This window comes from Lissotriton vulgaris, chromosome 3_1 (genome assembly GCF_964263255.1).
Source record: "Lissotriton vulgaris chromosome 3_1, aLisVul1.2, whole genome shotgun sequence".
Taxonomy (NCBI): domain Eukaryota; kingdom Metazoa; phylum Chordata; class Amphibia; order Caudata; family Salamandridae; genus Lissotriton; species Lissotriton vulgaris.
In genome coordinates, this window is record NC_141689.1 from 752,777,511 (window position 1) to 752,803,393 (window position 25,883).

Genomic DNA, 25,883 nt, shown 5'->3' on the forward strand with positions numbered 1-25,883 from the left:
CGAGGCCTATCCCCTCAAAGACAATACTGCTTTGTCTACTGCGAAAATCCTACTGAAGGAATATTTTCCTCGGTATGGAATGCCTAGAGTCGTGTGGTCAGATAACGGAAGTGAGTTTGTTGGAAGTGTGATGAAGAGTGTGTGTAAGGGCCTTGGAATTAATCAGAAATTCCATAGCGCCAATCATCCTCAGTCAGCTGGATTGGTTGAAGGGTACAACGGCACCCTTAAACTAAAGTTAGCGAAGATTCAGGCTACGACTGGTCTTTCGTGGCCTGACGCTTCACCAGAAAGCTCTCTCCCAGGCTGTTGCAGCACTGAGAGAAGCAGCTAAGTTGATGAATCGTTGTGGCCTAGACACCGCCAACTCTCTGGGCTGATCGGTGGCAAAGACGGTGGCGGTTCGAAGCCACGCCTGGTTGAGGACCACTGGAGTCTCGGGGGATGTCCAAAACACACTTATGGACATGCCCTTTGATGGCCTTCCCCTCTATGGCGACAAAGCAGACCACGTGTTGGGGCGGTTTAAGGACTCACAGGCTATGGCCAAGTCCTTGGGACTCTCCGCAGCTCACCCTCCTACGCAGGCTGCTTTTCGCTCCTTTCTTGGTACCGGAAGGGGCTCCCCGCAGTGTTCGCAACAGAGCCACAAGCCTGCACTGCAACCACCCCATCTTGGCCGCGGATGCGGGTTCCACCGTGGTGGGCGGACCAAGGGGCCAGTGGGCGGGTTATCCACCTCCACCCCGGCAACCACTGCCTCCAAACCTTCCTAGTCCGAACTTTCAGGCCCATCGGATGCCAGTGGGTGGCCGCCATCACCTCCCCCACTGGCGCACCATCACATCGGACAGGTTGGTTTATTGAAATAGTCCTAAGGGGCTACTCCCTCCCCTTCGAGACTACCCCTCCAGCCATGCCACCTCAATACCACTGCAGGCCGGGGGAATCACTTGGTGCTTCTTCAGCAGGAAGTTGTGGCCCTCTAGGCCAAGGGGGTCATCGAGTGCGTTCCGATGCCAGAAGTAGGTCATGGTTGCTATTCCCACTACTTTCTGGTGCCAAAGAAGGACAAGGGCCTGCGTCCTATCTTAGATCTCCGGAACGTGAATCGCTTCCTCCGCAAAGAGAGGTTCAAGATGCTCACTTTGGCTCAGGTCTTGTCTGCTCTCGACCCACAAGACTGGATGGTAGCGCTGGACTTGCAGGATGCTTACTTCCACATCCCAGTCCTGCATGCCCACCGGTGTTACCTGCGGTTCACGGTAGGCCATGAGCATTTTCAGTTTACCGTGCTCCCCTTTGGCCTTACCAGCGCCCCTCGGGTGTTCACGAAAGTGATGGCGGTGGTCGCAGCTCAACTGCGCAGATCAGGGTTTCAGTCTTCCCCTATCTCGACTGGTTGTTGAAGGAGGGCTCGCCCCAGACAGTCGTCTCCCACCTTCAAACTACGGCCGACCTCCTGCATTTGCTGGGGTTCTCCATCAATGTGCCGAAGTCACACCTGATTCCCTCTCAGAAGCTCCTCTTCATCGGAGCGGTTCAGCACAGCGCAGTTTCAGGTCTATCCTCCCGAACAGCGAGACGAGATATTCGGGCTCTGATTCCAATCTTTTAGCCCTTATCCCAGGTTTCGGTCAGAGTGACCATGAGGCTGCTGGGCCTCATGGCCTACTGCATCCTGCTGGTCAATCATACCAAATGGCATATGTGCGCTCTGCATCACAGGAACCTGTCTGATCACGTCCAGTTCTCGGAGGGCACTGCACGACAGTTGCAGTGATGGCTCACGAATCGCGATTGGGTCAATGGCAGATCCCTCTCCAAACCCCAACCGGAATTCACAGTAGTGACGGATGCGTTCCTCCTGGGACATGGCTGAAACATCAGGCCATTTTCCTGGTGGTTGAACACCTGACAGGTTCTCTGAATGCCAAGGTGGACGAACTCAGCTGCAGGTGCATGATGGATCACGAATGACGTCTTCACTCAGGCATGGTGCAAGGTCTCTTTCAGCAGTGGGGAGAGCCTTAGTTAGATCTATTCACCACAGTAGAGAACTTGCAACATCAGCAGTTCTGCACGTTGGAATTTCCAAGGCGGCACTCACTCGGCGTCGCTTTTCGTCGCAAGTGGAGTTGCGTTCTGCTGTACGCCTTTCCGCCTATACCACTTCTACCCAGAGTGCTGAAGAAGATCTGGCGGGACCAGGCCCAAATGATTTTTGTGGCCCCGGACTGGGCTTGAAGAGTTTGGTATCCCAAGCTATTCAGTAAGGAGGATCCTACAACAAATAAAGAGCTCCCTTTCCCTATTTTTATAAAAATTGAGGCTCTGTGCCTCTCGCACTCTAAAGTAAAATATTCACCAGTCTATTTCTAGACCAATAAGTCTGACTGATTTCAACTAAAACAAGAAAACCCCGAAGTCTGGAGTCTATTCGTTATCTATTTTATTTGCTAAAAAGCGTAAATTCATTACACATATCAAACCATTACAAACATTTCAATGTTCATATGTTAAAAACAAATCAAGTACAATACAAATAAATTTATTTTAAAAAAGTTCTGTCGACACGGCGTTTCGGGGTTCAGATGATGAGCGTTAACTTCTTCAGGACTTTACTTTCAGTTTTAAAACATCTTATTTATTTAATGATGGAACTGCTTCGTTTGAGTTCTTTGTTATTCATTTTGGTTCTCAATTCATATCAATTGAAAGAAAAACTGGATTAATATATTATCCCTGGTCTGGTGATAACCGAGCCTCGTGATTTTACCTGAGGGTGCTGGTCTGATACAGAAGTCAAAGCACCCCTTACAGTTGCACCCTGAAAAGGCGGGCCCACAGCCCTCTGATTGAGGCCCAAACTGGAACTCTACTAGTGAAATCCAGGGGGAAATCCCCTGAGGGGCCCCCTGATTGGGACACTGTTCCCGCGGATGGTGGCTCATTGGAACAGGCCCACAGCGCTGTAGTACAATCACAAATCTAGGAGATAATAAACACTTATTGGTGGTTTCTAAAGAATATCATGTGGCGCACCAGGACCAAAATAGACAGGTTAATCTTGTTGGTTTACTTCCGGTCACCTCCATTGGACAGCTCCCCAGCTAGGACCGTCGATACTGACATGGCCTCTTCTGGAGTGATGCCTCCCTGGATAAACCGGACTTAATACAACAGGAAATCGGAAAATCTGGTCAGTTAATGGAGAATCGACTAGGGGCCATCACTACGGATGTGAGTCTGTTATAAAATGGCCATTGCAAATTATCCAACAGGGCCAAAGTGAATGAACTGACACTGTCAACATTGGCCCCGAACCATGAACAACTCACTACACAAGTGGCGTAGTTGCTGCATCAAGTGGATCTATTGCAAGACTGAGAAGAGTGAGATGCAATAACAACTGCATCATTGGTCTTCCAGAGGGCAAATAAGGAATGAGAGCCACCGGGTGTATAGAGGAATGGTTCTGGATGACAGTGGCTCCCACAGGGCTCTCGGATGTTTGTGGTCGAGAGGGCCCGCAGGAGCCCCACCAAGAAACCAATCCCCGTGCTCCTCTGCCGCCAATTGTGGCCAAGATCCTTAATCATTGTGATGCACTGTTGCAGGTGGCCAGAAACTGAAAACTTATCCTGATTGACATTGTGATGGTCTTTCTGATAGATACATCTGCCAGTGGATTCCTCACCTTATGAATATCCCCTGCGCAACAGCCAATCGAAAGCTTTTGTAGCTCTCCACGCTGGCGAGGTAATGGACGACGTCAAGGAGGGTATGAATCCGCTCGTGACCCCGCTGACATCACTGGATCCATAATAGGGCTTCGTCGGCGTGATGACGTCAGTTCCCTTTTTTCCGCGCCGTCGACGCCAACGTTTTTTTGGGACTCTCCGTAGTAACATTGTTATTTTAGTTGTTCTTGTCTGTTCTTCTCGTTTCCTTTTGAAGATGTCTGGGAGAAAATCTGGTTTCAAGCCTTGCAGGGAGTGCGGTAAGCAGATGTCCATCACTGACCCGCACAAGGATTGCCTATGGTGCTTGTCTTCCGATCACAACGCCGATGGATGTGCGTGTTGCAGGAAGATGACCTCTAAGGCATTGAAGGAAAGGGAGGCGAAGTTGTTTATAGCCAAGATGAAGAAGAATAAGAAGGCGAGTAAAAGAAGATGGAGGTCGAGGTCTCGTTCCGAATCCAGATCGGATTCGAAGTTGACGTAGGGTCATTCGAAGTCGAAGAGACATAAGAGAAAGAAGCACTCTTCGAGGCGTCACTCTGATAAGGAACCGGAACCGAAGTCATCTTCTCCTCGACGTCACGGAGGTGAGGTCGATCCTTCTCATTTAAATCCGGACTTGCCAGAGAAGGAAGTGGCTCCTGAAGTCGAAGTCTCTCGATCACCGACGCCGGCTCCTTCGGATTCGGTCCATTCTTCGGATCCGGGTGAAGCCGAGCCAGCGCAAGAAGATCAGGAGGAGCCTGAAGAGGTTCCTTTGTTAGCGCCGACGGGCCCGACTCTAGGTACACCGACTTCAGAGGCGTCACCAGGAAATTATCCTCCTTTCCCGGCTCCAGGTCAAGACCCATCACACTATCTTAACGCTATGTATGGTGTCTTCGCAAGGGCCATGTACCCCTCTGGTGCGCCTACGGGCCCCACGGGTCCTTTTGCCTACAATTTGGGTGTTCCTCAGGTATATGCCCAGGCTCCATTTATGCCCTTACTTCCAGCGATGCCGTCCTGGAATTTTCCGGCGCCGTACCGAGAATCTACGGCGCCGTCTGTTCGCCCTCGTTCGGCGCAAGCGGTGCCGTTGGTTCCGCGTTCGACGCCGGTCCCGAATCCGATGGAGTCGGTTGTGGATCCATCGACTCCAGTCCCGAGGATCCGCTCCAGGAGGGAGGTCCAAAGAGCAGTGGAAGAGGCACGCTATCGGCAGGAAATGGAGGAAGGTGAACTTCCTGATTCTGATGACTATTTTGCAGAATTGAAAGATGCAAGTGGTCTTGATGTTTCCCCTGAGTGGGATTTTTCTCCGGGATCAGATGCTCCTTCGAAGGAGGTAGCTCCGTATCATACAGTTGTCAGAAAGGCTGCTAAATTATTGGACATTAATCTTCCTTCCACCGAGTTTAAGTCCAATTTATTGACTGAAGTGTTGCATTCTCCGTCCTCTGTGACTGAACCTTTATTACCATTTAATGAGGCAATTCTGGAGCCAGTGTTGGAGGTTTGGAAGAAGCCTTTGTCTGCACCTGCAGTCTCCAGGACTGTGGCACGGAGATATAGGTATAGGGTGGCACCTGAGGATCCAGAATTTTTGTCAGCTCATCCTTCGCCTGAGAACCTTGTAGTTCAGGTGGCTTGCTCGAAGAAGTCTTCAGGGGCATTCCCTCAGGTTCCAGCAGACAGGGAGTCAAAACGGATTGACCAGTCTACTAAGAAGGTGTTTTCATCTGCGACCATGGCCTTGAAATCTACAAATGCAACTTGCTTGATGGGAAGGTATATCCATGCCCTGATGGATTCCTCAAAACAGTTGCTCCCAAAACTGTCTGATGAAGACAGGAAGAACTTTCAGGAGGTTTTGGATGATACCCAAGCTCGGTCTGTTTGCTTCCTGCATTCTGCTGGTCAACCATGCACGCTGGCACATGAGGGCGCTCCAGTGGTGTCAGCACAACGGAGATCTCAGGGAGTCTGTGAGGATCTCCAGAGACACTGCAGAAGAATCTGTCTTGGAGGAGCGTGGAGCGCAATCTGTCTCAAGGAAAGCCCTTTCATCTGCCTCCATCGGTTGCCACAGTGATATCGGACGCCTCCACTCTAGGGTGGGGTGCTCATCTGGGGGATCTGGAGATCAAGGGTCTTTGGTCTCCAGAGGAAAGGTTGCTTCACATCAACCTTCTGGAATTTAGTCAATTCGTTTGGCACTCAAGGCCTTCCTTCCCTTCCCTTCGTGGTCAGTTGGTTCAGGTCCTGACGGACAACACGACCGCGATGTGGTATGTCAACAAGCAGGGAGGAGTGGGGTCGCATCTTCTCTGCACTGAAGCTCTGCGTCTCTGGTCGTGGGTTCAGGACCACCAGATTTGTCTGATGGCAAATCATCTGGCCGGAGTTCTGAACGTTCGCGCAGACAGTCTCAGTCGGCAGTTCTCAGCCGACCACGAGTGGAGGCTTCACCCAGAGGTGGTTCGTCACGTCTTCCGGACGTGGGGATTCACCACTCACGAGAACGCTCACTGCCTGTCATTCTGCAGTCTCCAGTATCCGTCGCAGGGAGCTTTGGGGGACGCGTTTCACTTGAGTTGGAGCTCGAAACTCCTTTACCCGTATCCTCCCATACCCTTGATTCCTCGGGTTCTGAGGAAGATTCGTCAAGAACGGGCCCAAATTATATTGGTCACCCCGGATTGGCCAAGAAGGGTGTGGTACACTGATCTTCTCCACCTCTCCTCGTGCCCGCCGCTCTGTCTCCCTCTCAGGGCTGATCTCCTCTCTCAGATGGAGGGGCAGGTTCTACACCCCCACCTCCAGACCTTACACCTTCATGCCTGGAGATTGAACGGGGCAACCTGAATTCTTTTTCTCTCCCGGCTGATGTAGTGGGCGTAATTCTTTCGGCCAGGCGTCTTTCCACCAAGTCGATTTATTCCTATAGGTGGTCCAAATTTGTTTCCTGGTGTGGAGAGAAATCTATTGACCCCTTGAGAGCTCATTTGTCCAACATACTTCAGTTTGCTCTTTCTTTAGCCCAGCAGGGTTTTGCTGTGGCGACTGTAAAAGGTTATTTATCTGCCTTGTCGGCATTCCTTTGTTTGCCGGACCAACCTATTGTGTTACGTTTTATAAAAGGTCTTACCAACAAATTCCCTCCAACTCCATTTATTGTGCCTCAATGGGACTTGAATCTTGTCTTAATTTATTTGATGGGTTCACCTTTTGAACCTTTACACAAGTGTCCCATGCGACTTCTGCCTTTTAAGACTGTCTTTCTTGTAGCAATTACCTCGGCAAGGAGGGTAAGTGAGCTTCAAGCTCTGAGTTCGAAACCACCATTCCTGACCATTCATGCTGAGAGAATGGTACTTAGGACCAGGGCTGCTTTTCTGCCTAAGGTGGTAACTCCCTTCCATCTGGGGCAATCCATTACCCTCCCTACCTTCTATCCTCCCCACCTTCTATCCTCCCCCTCACCCTTCCAAGGAGGAGGAACGGCTTCACCGCCTAGACCCTAAGAGGGCGATGAGTTTCTACCTCGATAGGACTAAAGACTATCGTGTGGACGACCAGCTTTTTGTTGGGTTTGCTGGCTGTAAAGAAGGAAAAGCGGTGCACAAGCGCACGCTGTCGAGATGGATTATCCTGTGTATAAAGATCTGCTACGCCCTGGCTGGTAAGGATCCTCCAGAGGGTATAAGGGCTCATTCTACTAGAGCAAAGTCTTTAACATCTGCTTTGGCTAGAGGTGTGCCTGTCGAGGATATTTGTAGCGCCACGACTTGGGCCTCCCTCCACACTTTTGCAAAGTATTACTGCTTGGATACCGACGTGAGGAGGGACGGCCAGTTTGCGCGCTCTGTCCTCCAGGATTTCTTGGTATAGCAGAGTGGACTCCCCCCTCCGGGAGTGGGGACTGCTGTGGGACTCTATTCACAAGGTGAGGAATCCACTGGCAGATGTATCTATCAGAAGAACAAGTTACTTACCTTCGGTAACGCTTTTTCTGGTAGATACAGTATCTGCCTGTGGATTCCTCACTGACCCACCCGCCTCCCCGTTGTACACTCTTCTATACTTGCTAAGTGTATATGTAAAAACAAAAAAACTAAAAATTCATGGATGTATTTATATGTTCATGCATATTGCATTGATTTCACACTGTGTGTGTGGTTTTGAATACTGTGTACTATGTATACTATCACTGTTTATGTTGGTCCGTCCGTGTGCCTCGGGGCACGGAAAAAAGGGCGGAACTGACGTCATCACGCCGACGAGGCCCTATTATGGATCCTGTGACGTGAGCATGGTCGCGAGCGGAGACGTACCCTCTGTGACATCATCCATGACCTCGCTGGCGTGGAGAGCTACAAAAGTTTCCGATTGGCTGCTGCGCAGGGGATATTCACAAGGTGAGGAATCCACAGGCAGATACTGTATCTACCAGAAAAAGCGTTACCGAAGGGAAGTAACTTGTTCCTCTCTTCCTGGATTATATTGTTGCTGTGCAGAGGAGGCGAGCTTCCTTTCAGTAGGCCTAGAGGCGGTTTCATGATGAGGGCCTCATATATGCCTTCCTTTTTCCGGCCAGACTCCAGGCACTGCAAAATCAACAAGCACATTTCTTTAAGACCCCAGAACAGGTCTTTCACTGGCTGGACCAACACTTCCCAGATTCCTGGAGACTAAAACATACAGCAACGGCACCACTGAGGGTGAGATGCAGGATGAAGAAGAGGCGAAGGAACCTTGCATCTCAGAAGAACAGCTGGGGCAGGGATACCTCCTCCCCACAACAGGTGCTTGAGGGACAACAGGCAGCCATTTGCTATGCCACCACACTGCACTGTCCGCATCCGTTTATCAGCTCATCCCAAATTAGTGTTTTCTGACTCTGATACTGCAGGAAGGGTGGCGTTATTCCCTACAGTTACTACTCACACTGCAGATGATTTATTGGGAAAGACCACTCCACAATTGCCAGGCTGAACTCTATGCACGATATGGTACCCCAACATAGAAGTTATGTACCCTCATGGTAAACTAGTTTCCTAGATTCTTATATGAATCAAAGTTCCCACAGACTGGGACCAGCGTCTGCCTACTATCACAACAACATCCCCCCGATATACCATTATGGGTACATCACAATGGCACTGAAACACTAAGTAACCCTACTGGGCACAGGTTCGGGCCCAGGGGGCTGGATGGTCCTTGACCGCTCTCCAGACTGAACTGAAAAAATACAACACACCTAGCTGGGTTGGTTAGTTGCACCCCTATAGCAGATGCACCTGATACTACAAGTTTGAAATGATAACCTTTCTTTTACAAGTTTGCTCGAATTACCCACAATCCCTGGTACTTGGGGAACATTAAAAAAAAAAGATGTGTCGCCACCAACCCTGGGGAGGGGTAGCTGTTTACAGGTGCGCCACACCCAGGTGTGTATCCAATATTACAGGCAAATGGATGGCATCAGTGAGTAAGCAATACAAACTAGTAACTTGGAATGTGTGGTAACCATACAAAAAGGCATAGGATCTCGTCCCAACTGCACCTGCACCAGGCCCACTTTCCCTTCCTCCAAGAACTGCATCTGGTTGCTGCAGAGGCCTCCAAATTACATAAGCGTTGGTGGGGCCAACTATTCCACACCTCGTACTCGCCCATTTCACGTGGAGCAGCAAAATGACTACGTGTCAGTGTGCCTTTTGGGCTACATGACTCAAGGGTAGATACACAGGGTCGATATGTGCTCGTGAGAAGCACCCTGGATGAGGACATGATAGTCCTTGGCTGCATATATGCCTCAGTACAGAGCAGGAAGCTTTTTATACACAGGGAGATTTGTAATGCGGTACTCGACGTGGCGCTTGATAGCTCACACCCCCCACTGCCTGGGACAGCACTGGCTCATCAGGCCAGAATGTTGAAGCAGTGGTAGGATGGATAGGGACTCAGAGATGGGTGGCAAGGTCAAAATGAAGGAATGAGAGAATACTCTTTATACTCATATCCACACTCGCTGCATACACAACTAGATCACTTCCTATGCCCAACACATCTCCAATTGAACATTACGCATGCCTCTTACTTAGGCAAATTCATCTCGGATCATAAACCCCTGGAGATTGAGTTAGCATGGGGCAGGGTTCTAGCCCCCAAACCCCATGTGGCAGCTACAGCCAGGCCTACTGGAAGACGTTGTCTTTCGTGACACCCTGGCGACTGCCATAGAAAACATATTTCATGATTACCACTAGTACTGCTCCTTCTCCCATCATAGAATGGCAATTATTTAAGGTAGCAATATGTGGCACTGCCATTGATTCTGTGGTAGGAGCTAGGAGGCTGATCCTTCGGGATCTATCTCCAAAAGGTACGAGACTCACTGGGGCCCCTTGAGATGGCAGCGTAAAAAAATACTGATTCTTGTCCTCGGGTACAAGAGGCTACGGTATAGTATGCAGAGTTACTTGAACGCCTCAGGTGATGGACTATCGCCAATACACACAGAGGCGGAGAGGTCGGGCACTGTTTTGGTGCGTATGATACATCCAGACCTCAACCCCACTCCAATTCGAGCAGTGGGTATCCCAAAATGGGGAACAGTGGTCACACAACTCAAGATTAACTCAGCCTTTCAAGACTATTACACAGAATTGCACTCTGCACACCCCACTTCTAGCCTTCTAGAGTCACAGGAGTTCCTACAGGGGGGAGTCCTCCCCAGAGGGCAGGCAGCAGATGAGGAGGAACTATTTGCGCCAATCATGGCAAACAAAATCAGAGAGACCCTGTAGGAACTAGCACGTAATAACACCGACAGACTCCAGTTGGAATTCTACTCTACCTACTCTGCTGATCCCAAAATTAGAAGAATTGTGTAACACAACCTTAGATGCAGGACTACTTTCCTCCTCCACTAGTGAAGCACTAGTCACAATCTTACTGAAACCCGAAAAGCCTTCATGAGAGTTGAACTCTTATCACCCACCTTCGATACGAAGTAAGATCCTTGCCCGCACACTGCTTCCAATGCTTCCCAAATATATAGAATGATCAGTGTGGATTTGTACTTCGCTGAAACACCTTGTTAAATATACGGCGGTTTTTCCAGATCACGGATGCTAGTTGAGATTTCTACCCCCACAACGGTTATCTTTCATTAGACATCCCACAGGCGTTCAACTCCTTAAATTGGGATTATATGCTTGCCACACTGACCCAACTTAGAATACCTCAGGCCTACATCTGATGGGTTAAGTTACTGTACATGGCCCCTCCAGCCAGAGCTAGAACAGGGCATCACATCTCCCAGTCTTATCTGGTGTTGCTAGGCACTAGACCTGGTTGCCCCCTTTCCCCGCTCCTTTTCATCCGTACGGTTGAACCCATATCACAAAGAATCGGACAGGAGCAGGCCATAGAGATTTTCCAGTGGGTAGCACAGTCCACACCATTTTGCCACATGGAGCTACGTAGTGGCACGTGGGAGCAATGCTGTGTGAAGTTTTCTGGATCCAGTCTGGCGCCTGGGGAGTATTCTTAGCGAAGATTATGCGTTTTGATAGAAACATCTTACCCACTGTAAGTTGTATTTATAGGGTTCTCCTTGAGTAACCTCTTGCTCCCTTTAACAGCTGACCACAGCCCTTGCATCCTGTAAGCCACTATTTTCTTTCTCTTGTAGGCTCCTCCTAGGTTATATTTTGCTCCTGGGGTGATCACTCCATGTCTCTTAAAAGTAGAGAAATTAGCAACAATGTCCTCTGATTCTTTACTCCTTTTCCACGAGTGAAAAAGTTTAAACCTTCTTGGTTGCCCTCCTTATATCTCTTTGCTCCAGTGGTACATAGCTCTCCTGAGAGTTTTCTTTCTTCACTGTTCTCAGGTAGTCTCCTCTAGTTGAAAAGTGCATAGTTCTACTTCATGGCAAGCTTCATTGAACTTTGAAACAATGTATATTCTTGCATGTGTGTAGAATCCTGTTGCACTTTTAAAAATATATGTTTATTCCTTTTAATTTAAAAGAATTTCACGGTAAAATAAAAGTGGTCGTTAGCTAAATAAGCTTAATTTCATGCATTTTACATTAAAAAGGAGCCAATAAAAAGCTAAAAGGCACCTTAATATAAAAGTGAAAGTGACAAGTACTTTCTTTAAGAAACATTTTTTGAAGGAAAAGCAAGTAGGAAAATATTATTGTAGCCTGATAGACAGCTGCCTCATAAGGCTTATAGAAAACTACATAGTTCTTTTAAGGGAGTTAGCTGCACTGGCAACCTATTATGTCCTGAAGTTCTAGTTACATCCGTTCTTTTTGTGTTCCTATGAATAATATCCTTGATATGAAACACTAATTGGTATCCTACAACATAAGATCAAACGATAAATAGAAATGGATATCAAAGACAGGTAACACCAGGGCAACCTCGTTTTCTCACACACTCTTTTAGTGTCATGCTTCCTCATCAGCTCTCATCCTGGTCCCTAAAAACCAGGATGGACTCAACCATTTTTCAGGGAGCACTTATGATATTCTCTAACCAGGGTCTTATCTAGCATTAAAATACCCATGGGACACCCAGGTATCCCTTTATTGACGGGTGTCCCTTGGTATGAAATAAAACAGGGTGTGTTACATATATTTGTTAGGGAGATTGTATCCTATGTCCTGAAACCTCTCTCCCCTTCCTGGCCATAACATTCTTTTCTATGATTGGACATTGGTATCTTCAGTATCCTTGATAGCCTAGCTGTGCTTATGTATGAATTTCTTTGATTTCAATTCAGCTTCATTTTAGACAAGAGTGATGCCCAACATTTTGTGACTGTGTTTGTCTGATATTTCGAGTTTCAAAAATGTGTCTGGGGGAAAAAGGCTTTTAAGGGCCCGCGTCATCTATGTAAGGTTTCTCTAACATTCCAACATTGAAAATCTTTAGCCCCCCTCCTTCCAGATGACCCATTTACCTTATCCTCTTTCTGGTGATCTGGAGCTAGGTGACTTGAATTATTTGGTGCCTGGTCATGAGGGGGCTAGCATTTGCTCAAACATCACATTTTCAACTGAAACTGCTAAGGATTCCAAGTGTAATGGGGAACATTTAGCTACATTTGTGTATTCAAAGGTTATGTGGGGAGCCACTATTAGAGGTAAACACCTCTGGTTTACTGGTAAGAACTGTCATTTTCGATTAAAAAAGGATTTTTATTATATTAGAAACGACCCAGAAAAGTAGAAAACATGGTTCTATTGTTAAAAAAACATCCAGAGTATTTTATGGTCCAAGTGCTGCATGAAATTATTAAGAAATGCATCTATGAAAATGTCTGCTTCGATGCATTATTCATATTTTAATTTGTCTTTTAGTTTGGGATTGTTGATGGCGATGGTCATATCAGTTTGTATCAAACAAATTGGAAGTATTGTTCGGCCACTGGAAGCACACCCAAACCTTACCTGGTAGGCGATCTTGTGTTTTTTTGACAAGCTAAATATAACATTGTCTTTGTTGCATTTTCTTCTATTGATCTTTTTTCATTTTTTTTTTGTTTGTTTTTGTTTTTAGACATGGCAGTGTCATAACAAAACAGCCAATGATTTTGTTTTCATCAGTTCCTCATCTTTGATAGCTACTGCTGGACAGTCAAGTGATAACAGGTATGAGAATAAGTATTGTCTTTAGCAGATAAGTGGCAGAATTCTGTATTCCACGTATTCAAATGAATATTCTGTTTGTTGTAACTGTGCTGCTGCAATCCATTGTTATTCACACAAGAATACTTATTTTAAAACTGTCATAGTATCATTGGATGTATGATAACACAATGATGTTTTGACTATGGTTACAACAGGAAGTTTATTTAATCGTTGAAGAGATACCATTTGTGGATATAACTTGCAGATCTGAAAGAGACACGTTAGTGATAGATTCCTTACCTTAGAATATCCCCAGGCGTCAGACTGGATCCGCAAATCTTTGCGTAGCAGTACCCTTGCGCGTCGGTAGGCGTCGTCTGCGGCTCCGCGTCCGTCGTCGGCGCCATGATGACATCGTCGGAGTACTTAGACGCCGCCTCCGCGTGCTGACGTCAGTTCTTCTTTTTTCCGTGCCAGCAAGCGCAGATCTGGAAGAAGCAGTACTTCTAGTCACTTTTTGACTAACTTATTGGATCATTTTGATCATCTTTTCGAAGCTGAGCGGCTCCTATCGGTGCCATAGGGATGCCTGGATTTAAGCACTGCAAGGATTGCGACCGCCCGATGTCGGTCACGGATCCTCACCGTCGGTGTCTACTCTCTCGGCGTCGACCACGATGACAAGACCTGCCCCGACTGCCGGGCCCTGTCTTTGAAAGCCAGGCAGGAGCGGTCCCGCAGGTGACTCGAACTCCGGCAGTCGGCCCCGCGCCGCGAGAGGTTCCGGTTCCACGGGCGGTCGAGGGACAGGTCGTGGGGTCGGAGCCACCACAGCTCCGGGAGCCGGCACCACTCCTCCGGGTCGAAGTCGTCGTCAGGTAAGAAACACAAGAAGTCGAAGAGACGTCATCGCTCGCGGCCGGGGGTTCGGGTGACACCGCCCACGGGGCTCCGCCGGAGTCACGGGCGTCGCGGCCTGCTCCACACACTCCGGTCCCTGGGCACGACGCGACGCCGGGGGAGATCGAGCGATTCCTCATGGCCATGAGGAACCGCTCTCCTCCGACGGGATCCGCGGGGCCTTCGGGCCCAGCGGACCCTTCTGGGGCCCCTAGCTGGTCGGGGGCTTCGGCCCCGACGCCGTTGAGTGCTTCAGCCCGGATGCCGCCAGCGCCTTCGGGCCTGGCGTCGCAGGGCCCCACGGTCCCGACACCGCCGGCGCCTTCGGGCCCGGCACCGCAGGACCCCACTGGACCCGCTTCGGGATCCGGGTCGTCGCCGCTGGACCTTGCGACCCCCCCGGCGTCGGTCCGCCAGGTGTCACCTCCGGCGCCGTCCCCGATGCCTCCCTCGCTCCGGTTCCGGCGTCGTTTGGCAACAAGGCAGACCATGCGCTTGAGCGCTTTAAGGACTCTAGGGCTACGGCCAAGTTATGTTATGTTATGTTATGTGGGGGTTTTCTATAGCGCTCGGCTACTCCGGAGAGTGTCCCGGCGCTTAACAACCTTCACTAGACCAGGGAGTGGGAGAGCCAAGTACCCTTATTGAGTGAACAGCAGGGTCTTTAGGCACTTCCTGAAAACGAGCAGATTGTCCGTGGTTCTGAGGGACACAGGAAGGGTGTTCCATAACTGGGGAGCGAGACTTTTGAAAGAGCGCCCGCCACATCTGGCCCGCCTTATGGCGGGAACCATGGCCAAGGCAAGGGAGGCCGATCTGAGTGGTCTGGAAGGCAGGTAAAAGTTCACCCTTCTCTGGAGATATGAGGCTCTCAGGCCGTGCAGTGCCTTGAAAGCCAACGTCATTGTTTTGAAAATGATCCGTTTTTTTATCGGAAGCCAGTGAAGGGTGGTAAGAAGGGCACTAGCACTGGCCCTTCTGGTCAGACCGAAAATGGCACGTGCTGCCGAATTTTGGACGACTTGAAGGCGAGAAAGGAGGAAATCAGGGAGACCCAAGTAAAGTACATTGGCATAATCTAAGCGAGCACCGATCAGTGCCTGTACCGTAACAATTCTATGTTCAACTGAAAGAAGGAGCAGAAATTTCCGAATCATCTTTAAGATGGCGAAACATTTGCCCACCAGGCCCGATATCTGGAGTTTAAAAGATAGGCCATTATCAATGCGAATCCTGAGATTTTTGGCGACAACCAAGTCACTTGCTGGGGGAAACATGGCGGGAGGCCACCAGACCTTCCAACTAGGATCTGGAGGGCCGCCAAAAAAAAGTATTTCCGACTTAGCAGAGTTGCACTTGAGGCAGTTCAGCTGAAACCAGCCAAAAACTGCCTCAAGGCAATCTCTGATGTTCTTGCCATTGAAGTCGGAGCCTTTGTCGCACGTGAAAAGGAGCTGAGTATCATCAGCGCACGACACGATCTGAGTTCCGAGAGCCTCTGCCAGAGCCGCCAGTGGGGACATATAGATGTTAAAAAGCGTGGGGCTTAATATAGAGCCCTGAGGCACTCCCACTTCCATCATGGCAGAGAAAGGGGGAGCCCAGACTGTTTGTTGGCGATCGGCAAGGAAAGATTTAAACCAGCTGAGCACCGACCCCCTTAGACCGATCTTCCAGAGTCTAAAAAGGAGATGGTCATTGGGGACGGTGTCAAATGCTGCCGATAGGTCGAGCCTCACCAACATGGCTCTTCCGCCAGTATCCAAGGTTTCTCTTAAGACCTCAGTGACTTCAAGCAGCGCAGTCTCTGTGCTCATATTGGATCGAAAACCAGATTGTGATGGATGCAGAATATTATTCGATTCAAGAAAATTAGCAAGAGTGACATGCACATGCTTCTCAGCTACTTTCGCTAGGGCAGGCAAAAGCGAGATAGGTCTATAATTTGCGTTTACTTTAGGGTCGAGATTGGTTTTTTTTTAGAAGAGGTAGTATCAGGGCTTGTTTCCACCGCTTAGGCACCATTCCAGTGCTCAAGGAGAGATTAAGTAGGGGGTTGAGCACATGTGCCACCTGTGCAATCAATTTTGCAGGGCAGGGATCGAGGGGAGAACCAGATTTTAGATTGGACAATAAGTTAAGAGAGGCTTGCGAAGTAATCGGTGGAAAGACCCAGAGTGAAGGGTTCAGCTGGTTGAGAGAGAGAGGAGACACGGTCAAATCGCTAATCGCCGGAGCAGGCGCTGCAGTAAAAGAGGCTTGAATGAGCTGAATTTAGTTCGCAAAAAAATTGGCTAGCTCAGTAATCCAAGACTCGGAGTGGGTGTTCCTAGGGGTACACCAGGAGGGGGAGGTGAAATCCTTAACTATTCTGAAAATCTCTTTACAAGAGTTGGAGGCAGCTTCAATTCTTGAGGCACAATAGGACTTCTTACCAGCGTTAATGTCCTGGTGATAGACCCTCAGCAGAGCTCTGTAGGTTTATCTAGAGTTGGCGTCATAGTGCTTTCGCCATGCTCTTTCGGCTTTTTTGCATTGCCGCCGTTTCTCTGCCAACACAGAAGAAAACCATGGAGTGGACGCTCTAGACAGATTGGTCGGAAGAGCTCGAATAGGAGCGAGTACATCTAATTGTCGGGTGAGCCAGGACTGAAGAAGCTCCAGATCGATCTCGATTATTCCAGTCATCTGGCAAGGGTGAGTGCATAAGGCCTGCGCCAGCATGTCGGAAGAAACCCTATGGAAGGCCCTAGTAGCCTGCGCTAGGCGGGTGGGCCCACTGGGCAACGCTTTCCTGGAGTGTGGAATCTGAAAGTCTACTAGATAATGGTCGGACCAAAGGACTGGGGCGAGGGAGGATAACTCAATCGGGGTCGTGGAAAATACCTGGTCCAGTGTGTGACCTTTACAATGTGTGGCAGCCGAGAGATAGGGGAAAAGGCCCAGGGAGGAGGTGATTTCCGACAGCTTAATGCTATCTGTAGCGTCTTCTATATCCATATGGATATTGAAGTCACCTAGTAATAAACAGTGATTGGACCTCAGACAGAGCGTGGAGACAGAGCCAAGTCCTTGGGTCTCTTGGCCCAGCGCCAGCAAACGGGTGCCTTTCGCGGCCAAGGAAGGGGCGCCCCACACGTGCCGCCAGCCGCAAGCTGCAGACTAACATCCAGCGCGGTGGCGGCCGTGGAAATCGCCGCTGAGGCGGTCGGGGACAACGGCGAGGCCAGTCCACACCCTCCCCCACAGCATCTGCCTCTAAACCCTCCTAGTCCGTGCTTTTCGGCCCACATGACGCCAGTGAGGGGCAGGGTTCGCCATCACCACTCTCACTTCGGACAGGTGGGTGCTGCAGATCATCCGAAGGGGCTACTCCCTCCCCTTCGAGACGACCCCCAAGCCATGCCACCGCAACACCACCGCGTATCGGGGGATCATTTGCGGCTTCTGCAGGAGGAAATTTCGGCCCTCTTGGCAAAGGGGGCCATCGAGCGCGTTCCTGGGCCAGAAGTAGGACGTGGTTGCTACTCCCACTACTTTCTGGTACCCAAGAAGGGCAAAGGGGGCCTACGCCCTATCTTGGACCTACGGAACGTCAACGGCTTCCTCCGGAAGGAGAAGTTCAAGATGCTGACTTTGGCTCAGGTCTTAGCTGCCCTGGACCCAGGAGACTAGATGGTAGCATTGGACTTGCAGGACGCTTATTTCCACATCCCCGTCCTGCCGGCCCACCGGCGTTACCTGCGGTTCACGGTAGGCCACGAGCACTTTCAGTTTACCATGCTCCCCTTCGGCCTTACAAGTGCCCCACGGGTGTTCACCTAAGTGATGGCGGTGGCCGCAGCTCATCTGCGCTGGTTAGGGGTTTCAGTCTTCCCCTACCTCGACGACTGATTGTTGAAGGTGGGCTCGCCCCAGACAGTCGTCAGCCACCTCCAGACGACGGAGAACCCTTGCACCAGTTGGGGTTCTCCATCAATGTGCCAAAGTCACACCTGTGCCCCTCTCAGAATCTCCTTTTCATCGGAGTGGTTCTCGACTCTGCGCAGTTTAGGGTTTACCCACCCGAACAGCGGGTTCGGGATATACAGGCTCTGATGCCAATCTTTCAGCCTTTATCCAGAGTTTCGGTCAGGTTGACGCTGCGGCTTCTGGGGCTGATGGCTTCCTGCATCCTTCTGGTGCATCACGCCCGTTGGCGGATGCCGGCTCTGCAGTGGGACCTGAAGTTTCAGTGGGCCCAGCATCAGGGCAACCTGTCCGACCATGTCCTGATCTCGGAGGCAACTGCGAGACAGCTGCAGTGGTGGCTCACGGACCGCGATTCGGTCAGCGGCAGATCCCTCTCCCTTCCCCAACCGGAGCACGTAGTTGTGATGGACGCGTCCCTCCAGGGCTGGGGACGCCACATGGGAGAGGCGGAGATCAGAGGCCTCTGGTCTCCAACGGAGTCCCGGCTCCATATCAACCTTTTGAAGCTGCGGGTGATTCGTCTACCACTGAAGGCATTCCTCCCCTCTGTCCGGGGGAGTGTAGTGCAGGTGTTCACGGACAACACCACCGCCATGTGGTACTGCAACAAACAGGACGGGGTGGGGTCGTGGACCCTCTGCCAGGAGGCTCTGCGCCTCTGGCAATGGCTGTAACATCAGGGCGTGACCCTGGTGGTTCAACATCTGGCAGGTTCTCTGAACGCCAGGGCGGACGAACTCAGCCGCCGGTGCATGATGGATCACGAATGGCTTCTGAACTCAGACGTGGCGCAAGGCCTCTTTCAGCAGTGGGGAGAGCGTTGGTTAGATCTATTCGCCACCGAAGAGAACGCGCAATGTCATCAGTTCTGCGCGTTGGAATTTCCAAGGCGGCACTCGCTCGGAGACGCTTTTCGTCGCGAGTGGAGTTGCGGTCTGTTGTACGCCTTTCCGCCTATACCACTTCTGCCCAAATTGCTGAAGAAGATCAGGCGCGACCGGGCACAAGTCATCCTTGTGGCTCCGGACTGGATACGAAGGTACTGGTATCCCGAGCTACTCATTATGTCAGTCGATCCCCCGGTTCGTCTGCCTCTTCAGGAGGACCTTCTGTCGCAGCAGCAGGGGACGGTCCTCTACCCGAACCTGTCCAGTCTCCACCTCCATGCTTGGAGATTGAGCGGCGACAGTTGAGGCCATTTGACTTGCCTCCTGAAGTTTGTAACATCATTCTGGCAGCCAGGCGTCCCTCCACAAAGTCGGTATATGCCTGCAGGTGGAACAGATTTGTGGCATGGTTCCCAGCAATGGCTGTGGATCCTCTTTCTGCCCCTCTTTCTGAGGTTCTTCTCTTCCTTCTTTCTCTTGCCCAGCAGGGCTCTGCTCTGGGCACTATCAAGGGCTACCTTTCTGCTCTTTCAGCCTTTTTGAGGCTGCCTGATCAACCTTCTTTGTTCAAGTCTCCTATTGTTAATCGATTCTTGAAAGGCATCACTCATACGTTCCCTCCTGTTCCCTTTGTGATGCCTCAGTGGGACTTGAACCTGAGTCTTACTTTTCTGATGTGCGTTCCCTTCGAGCCACTTCACAACTGTCCTCTTCACCTTCTTACTTTGAGGACTGCCTTTCTGGTAGCCATCACCTCTGCCAGGAGAGTGAGTGAGCTCCAGGCTCTATCCTGTTAACCTCCTTTCCTTTCAGTCCATCTGGACAAGGTTGTGTTGCGGACAAGGCCCTTTTTCCTGCCCAAGGCAGTCACAGCTTTCCACATCGGGCAATCCATCACCTTGCCCACCTTCTTTCTGCCTCCGCATCTCTCGAGAGAGGAAGAGAGGCTCCCCCGTCTGGACCCAAAACGTGCTCTCTCTTTCTATCTGGATCGCACACGCCAGTTCCGGGTGGATGACCAACTCTTTGTTGGTTACGTGGGCGCTAAGAAGGGGAAAGCGGTACACAAGCGGACCATCTCGCGGTGGATCATATTGTGTGTCCAGGCGTGCTACTCCTTGGCTAAGAAGGAACCGCCTGTAGGGCTGAGGGCTCATTCCACTTGAGCCACGGCTACTACTACTGCCTTGGGCTGAGGACAGCTATGTGGGCCTCACTGCACACGTTTGCAAGATATTATTGCCTGGACAGCCAAGTCCGGAGGGATGGCTTCTTTGGCCGTTCCGTCCTCCAGGACTTTCTGGTGTGATTATTAGGTCGCAGACCCACCACCGGGGTTGGTATTGCTGTGGTATCTATTCTAAGGTAAGGAATCTATCACTAACGTGTCTCTTTCAGATGCACAAGTTACTACTTGTGTAACGATATATCTGTAAGAGACATTAGTTAGTGATAGATTCCTTACCGACCCACCCATCCTCCCCGTTCTGCAAACCGATATCTAGGGTTAAGGTCATCCCCTTTCAGGGCCCTAGTTTCAAGGCACCAGTGTTGGTTTTTAGCATAGCTCTGCGTTTCTGGTGCGGAAATGCTGTGTCTAAGAACTGACGTCAGCACGCAGAGGCGGCGTCTAAGTACTCCGACGACGTCATCACGGCGCCGACGACGGACGCGGAGCCGCAGACGACGCCTACCGACGCACAAGGGTACTGCTACGCAAAAATTTCCCGGATCCAGTCTGACGCCTGGGGATATTCTAAGGTAAGGAATCTATCACTAACTAATGTCTCTTACAGATATATAGTTACACAAGTATTAACTTGTGCAATTTGTTTCTGCTGAAGAAATCACTGTATTATAATTAAAAAATAATTATCTTCAAAATGTTCACCTTGAGAAAATGTTTACTGTTTTTATTTCTTGATCCTTTTTGGGAGTGCCAAGCACATTCCTAGTGAGCTTTAGATATTGCAGGATATTAAACGGAAGTGGCGATACTAGAGGCTATTTATCTTTCTCCTCCACTTTTATCCAGTACTAGCTTACCCGTCGCGCGTTGCTGCGATCTCAGAAGAAAGGAAATTTAAGGAAACTTGTTATGATAACATTCAATTTACATTGTGTCATTTTTATTGAAACCTATTCATTTTAATATGGAAAACATTTTAAAGTGTTGTTTTAATTCTGCTTATTTATTTGAGTGCTTGTGGATACACAGTATTTTGTTGTTTTTCCGTCTAGTGCGTGCACAAATAAATCAGAAGGTTTTCTGACGCGTGAGCTGGCCACATACAGTTGTCCATGTGAGAAGCACGGATTCTCCAAATCTAGTCCACACACTTGCAGCGATTGTCCTTGTGCTTTGTTGATTGTCATTGCAAAAGCGAGTCACACCGGTAACTGTAAACGTTCAGTATTGGAAAGATTGAGGGCCCTGGAGGGCCGGGGGGCCAATATTTAACTCTTTTTTTTGTTGTTGTTGCCAGAAAACTTCGCGGGAGTGTACTCAACAACTTCCCAAAGTTTCATGCTGATCGGAAGAATGGTGTAGTAATGCATAAAGGACAAACAGACAGACATACATTCTTTTTTATGTATATAGATTCCAAAAGGTTGTGGATTAAGGGCTGCCTATACTAATATTAGTTGCCTGACTTTTCTTAACAGAGGGATTTACTACTAAATGATAGGCCCATAGGCCCTAAGTATTATGTTAAGTACAGCCATGATGTGTTGCACACAGACTTAAGAGTGTTTTGTCTTAAGGCCAGTCACAGCAGTTATAATTGAGAACCTGTTTCAGTAAAACGGCCATACCCCAGGGATTAAAAGAAAAAAACTCTCTTTTAATACACATTAAGGGGTGAAGGCTATCCTCTAACAAACATGAGAACGCCTCAGCCCAAATTTTGCTGTTGAGGGTTAGTGACCAGTTTCAAAATTGTAAAATTACTGCACAATCTAGTCTCTAAAACGACTAATTTGGCAACATTTTCAAATCTAATAATTAAGAGTCTGTGCAGATTCATACAACTTTGCTTCCTCAGTACAGATCCAGCTTTTATTGTATCTCTAGCACCTCCTTCTCTTTTAGAGTTTATCCTTACTGCTTTGTAGTTTTCAAATGAACCCCAGAGCCTCTTTATTGTATGGGAAAGCTCACCATGATTGGTGCCACAAACAACTTACCAACACCAAACGTTAGCCCTACTGAGCTAAGAATGTGTTAATTGTTCCTTTTCATGTAAACTTAAAGATACAGAGTATTATATCCTTTAATCCTTTTCATCTATCTGATGTGGGTGAATGTTTGCATTGGACTGATTATAAAATATATTGAAGCCTTTATGTATGAGGAGCAGATGAATATTGTTTAGATACACAAGTATTTTTGCTAGCAGGTTTTATTCAAGGGATTAGTGATTACATAGCAAGTTGTATCTTGTTGGAGAGCTTGCATTTTGAGTTGGTGTGATGGGCAAGCCTTGCTTTCTTTGTGGAAAAGATCTGTACTGTTTTTTAAGAGTGTATCCACTTAAGAACTTGGTAGAGAAAGTACTTGGTTTCTGATGTATAAACACATACCCGTAATGCTTGAGCTGAGGCATTGTGAGAATAACCTGGCTTAGGATATCATCAGACAGGCTGTTCATTTTTTATTAAACTTCTAAGGTGAAATCCCTTGTTTCAAATGATTTGTGTGTTGCTGCTGAAATGGCTTAGTATAAATATCAAATATCTGATTGAGACATCTAGCTGCAGATTCCTTAACTTTTGAATTCTCCCCAGGCTTCAGACTGGATCCAGAAGTTTTCAGCAGTCCCTCTGCATGCCGGGGGACGGCGCCTTCCGTAATGACGTTGACTTCGGTTGTGACATCAGTGGGGAATGTGTGATGGTATTCCGCAAGCTGGAATCATGCTGTGCCTTCACAGCACTGTCATTAGAATAAATGCGTCTTTAGTACGCATTCCTTCCGCACGCAAGTCGTTATAACAATTTGCCTTAGGGGGTGCTGGATTTTGGAATAGGTTAATTGATTATTCCAACTCCAGTATGCGCAACAGTAGGGAAGGTGTTGGACTTTAAATCCAACTCCTTTCCACCAATGCGCCCTCATAAGGCAAATCGTTATAACGGCTTCCGTGCTGAACTAAACCGTACTAAAGACACGTTCGTTCTGTTGCTGCCACTGTAAAGGCACAGCGAGATTCCGGCTTAGGACTCATGTAAGTTCCCTCCAGTGCGCAGGCGTCATTTTTTTCTTTTCTGCACTGCAACGGAGAAGCAGCACCTCAGGCCATTTTTTTCTAACCTAATTCTACAGTTTTTGTCAGTTGAGAACAGTGTCCCTTTTTTCCCTCATCATCAGGCTTTATGCCTTGCTTGTCAAATGTTGGCCTCAAACCTGCATTCAATTTGTATGTAGTGTTTGAAAGAAAACCACAACTCCAAGGACTGCGGCTCCTGCCAGAGGCTGAAGCCTAAGATGCTCAAGGAATGGTTTAGAAAAGTCATCATGGCTCGTCTGTCGCGATCCTTGGAGACTTCATGGCCTCGCTCTTCATCTTCCAAAATGGAGGTCCATTCATGGGGTAGTTCCAGGAGCTGAAGCCGATCTTGGTGCCGCTCTCCAAGAATGTCTAAAGGTAAACGCCGGCGTTGGAAGTCTCGGCACCCCCTGACTTGGCAGCATGGAGACTCCGTCTCCCACGGATCCACCCGCTCGCTGGTTGAGAGGGCTGTACACAACTTCACCTGCGTCTTTCCATTTTTACAGGAGCTGGGGCAACGCTGGGCCCAGATGAGAGAGACTATAACTCTCTACATTTCATCTTTGGGCCCCCAACTTCCTCTGGAGGCCCTTGGGTTCCAAGGAGGTTAGTGGAGCTACTCCTGTGGGTTTGCCCTTGGTGGTGCCATCTGAGTCATTGGGTTAGCGCTGGTCAGCGTCTGCTACTCTGCCTCGATGCCGGTGCACAGCCGTTCGGGGATTCCACCTTTGGCATCCGTTCTTGTTCAGCCGACTTCGGCATTGACATCGGCAGGGCCGATCAAAGTCACTCCTCCTCTTATTATCGACATAGAAGCGTCGCCTTCCCGGCGTCGATTGACTTCGGGTGCAGAGTCGATAGAGCAAGTTGAGGAGAATGTGGCATTTTCACTTCCTTCTTGTGGTAAGACGTCTGGGAGTAACCTTGTGGAGGGTGATGCAAAGGCAGTCTTGGCCTTTTCTGAGATTATTCCACCTCATGTGGAGGAGAGTTATTTATCTGCAGTTGCTGAGGCTATTGGGCTGGAGTATTCCCCATCCTCAAGGCTACTGTCCCCCTCCTACTGTGAGGCAAGTTCCTTCTTTGCTGATATGTTGAGGAGAGTGGCTGCAATTTCTTTAATTGTTACCTGCTAGTTCAGTCCACTGACCCTCTGATTGATGTCCTTTATCATGGTCAGACTGGGGAAGACTATGTTCTTCCATACAGCGAGTCTCTGTTCCACATGTTGTTGGGAACTTGGGCCAAACCTTTTACAGGGGTCTCGGTGGACTGTGCAATATCTCACAGGCACCTGCCTGCTCCTGGAGACCCAGTGTGTCTCCTCATGCATGCTACTACTCGTAGTCTGGTAGTTCAGGCTGCTTCAGCTTCACAGGATATGGATTGTTTGCCCAAGACTCCATTGAATAGAGTTTGGGAGTTGAGATGCATATGGCAAGCACATCTTTTCTTCTGCTAGTTCTGTTTTAAGGTCCACAAACACGGGGGCGCGGCCGAGCCGAGCTGCAAAATGGCCGCTGCGTGAAGGGGGCTCTGCTGGAAGAGCTCAAATTATCCAAAAGTTATCCCATTTATCCCAGCAATCCCGACCTGGATTGGGAATATGTGATTAAGGAATAGCAGCAGGAATCCAATTCTGCAATTTTTAAGGCGCAACGCCGTGGATTGCCTACTTTGTGGTCCTGCGGCCTGCTTACGGCCTGGAAGGCGCACCCCTGCAGTTGCCTGGCGGCGCACCCGTGGCTGCCCTTGCCGTTCCACCTGGGCATGGCTGCAGAGCTGCTGGGGCCGAGTGCTGCCGCAGTGGAGGGGGGCCCGCATCTGCTAGATTGTAAACCGGAGACACACAGCGGTGGACCGGGGTGGACGGCGGCTACCTGATGAGTCGTGCTGTGTGGCTGGCGCATTGGCTGTCGCAGCAGCAGCCGGTTGTGGGCGGAGTACGGGTACTCGTGGGGTGGCTGGCGGGCGTGCCAGCTATTGTCTTGTGAGTGGTGAGGGGCCTGCAGCATCCCATTTTGCGCCCTACACATCGCTGACCATGCACCCACGGGGCACAGAGGCGTTTATTGCGAGGTTCTGCTGGGGGCTGGTAGAGGCCAATGAACTGTGTGCAATACACCAGTGGACGTGGATTTCTGGGGAGCTTCAGCAGTATACCCCAGCAGGCACAGCGGTATATTGAGGGATATAACTGAATAAACCCTGCGCAAACAGAAGCTAGGAGGAGAAGCACAACACGCAGTGCCATCAGTACAGTCAGTGTCATGCTAAGACTAATGGTACAAGCGGAGGGCTGACTGCAGCAGCTCCCACTACTAACAGGCCTCTGAAAGATGTGGAACTGAGTGCAAAGCAGGGATTAGCTTTAGAGCCAGCTTCTTTTAAGGACAGTGCATTGCCCTTGCTGGCCCCGTGAGTGGAGGGAGCTGGAGTTCCCTAGGTGCGGGTTTGCGACGGAGCT

The 25,883-nt window shown here is 49.5% G+C and overlaps 1 protein-coding gene across 2 annotated transcripts in view; it reads left to right on the forward strand.

Moving 5' to 3' along the window:
- DMXL1 (Dmx like 1) overlaps positions 1-25,883 on the forward strand; it is a 2,236,090-nt gene that overhangs the window by 1,984,270 nt on the left and 225,937 nt on the right. For both annotated transcript variants that reach the window (XM_086961064.1, XM_086961065.1), the window contains 2 exons: positions 13,114-13,206; positions 13,313-13,404. In XM_086961064.1, the coding sequence (XP_086817190.1) occupies positions 13,114-13,206; positions 13,313-13,404 (185 nt within the window). The remainder of the gene's footprint in view (positions 1-13,113; positions 13,207-13,312; positions 13,405-25,883) is intronic.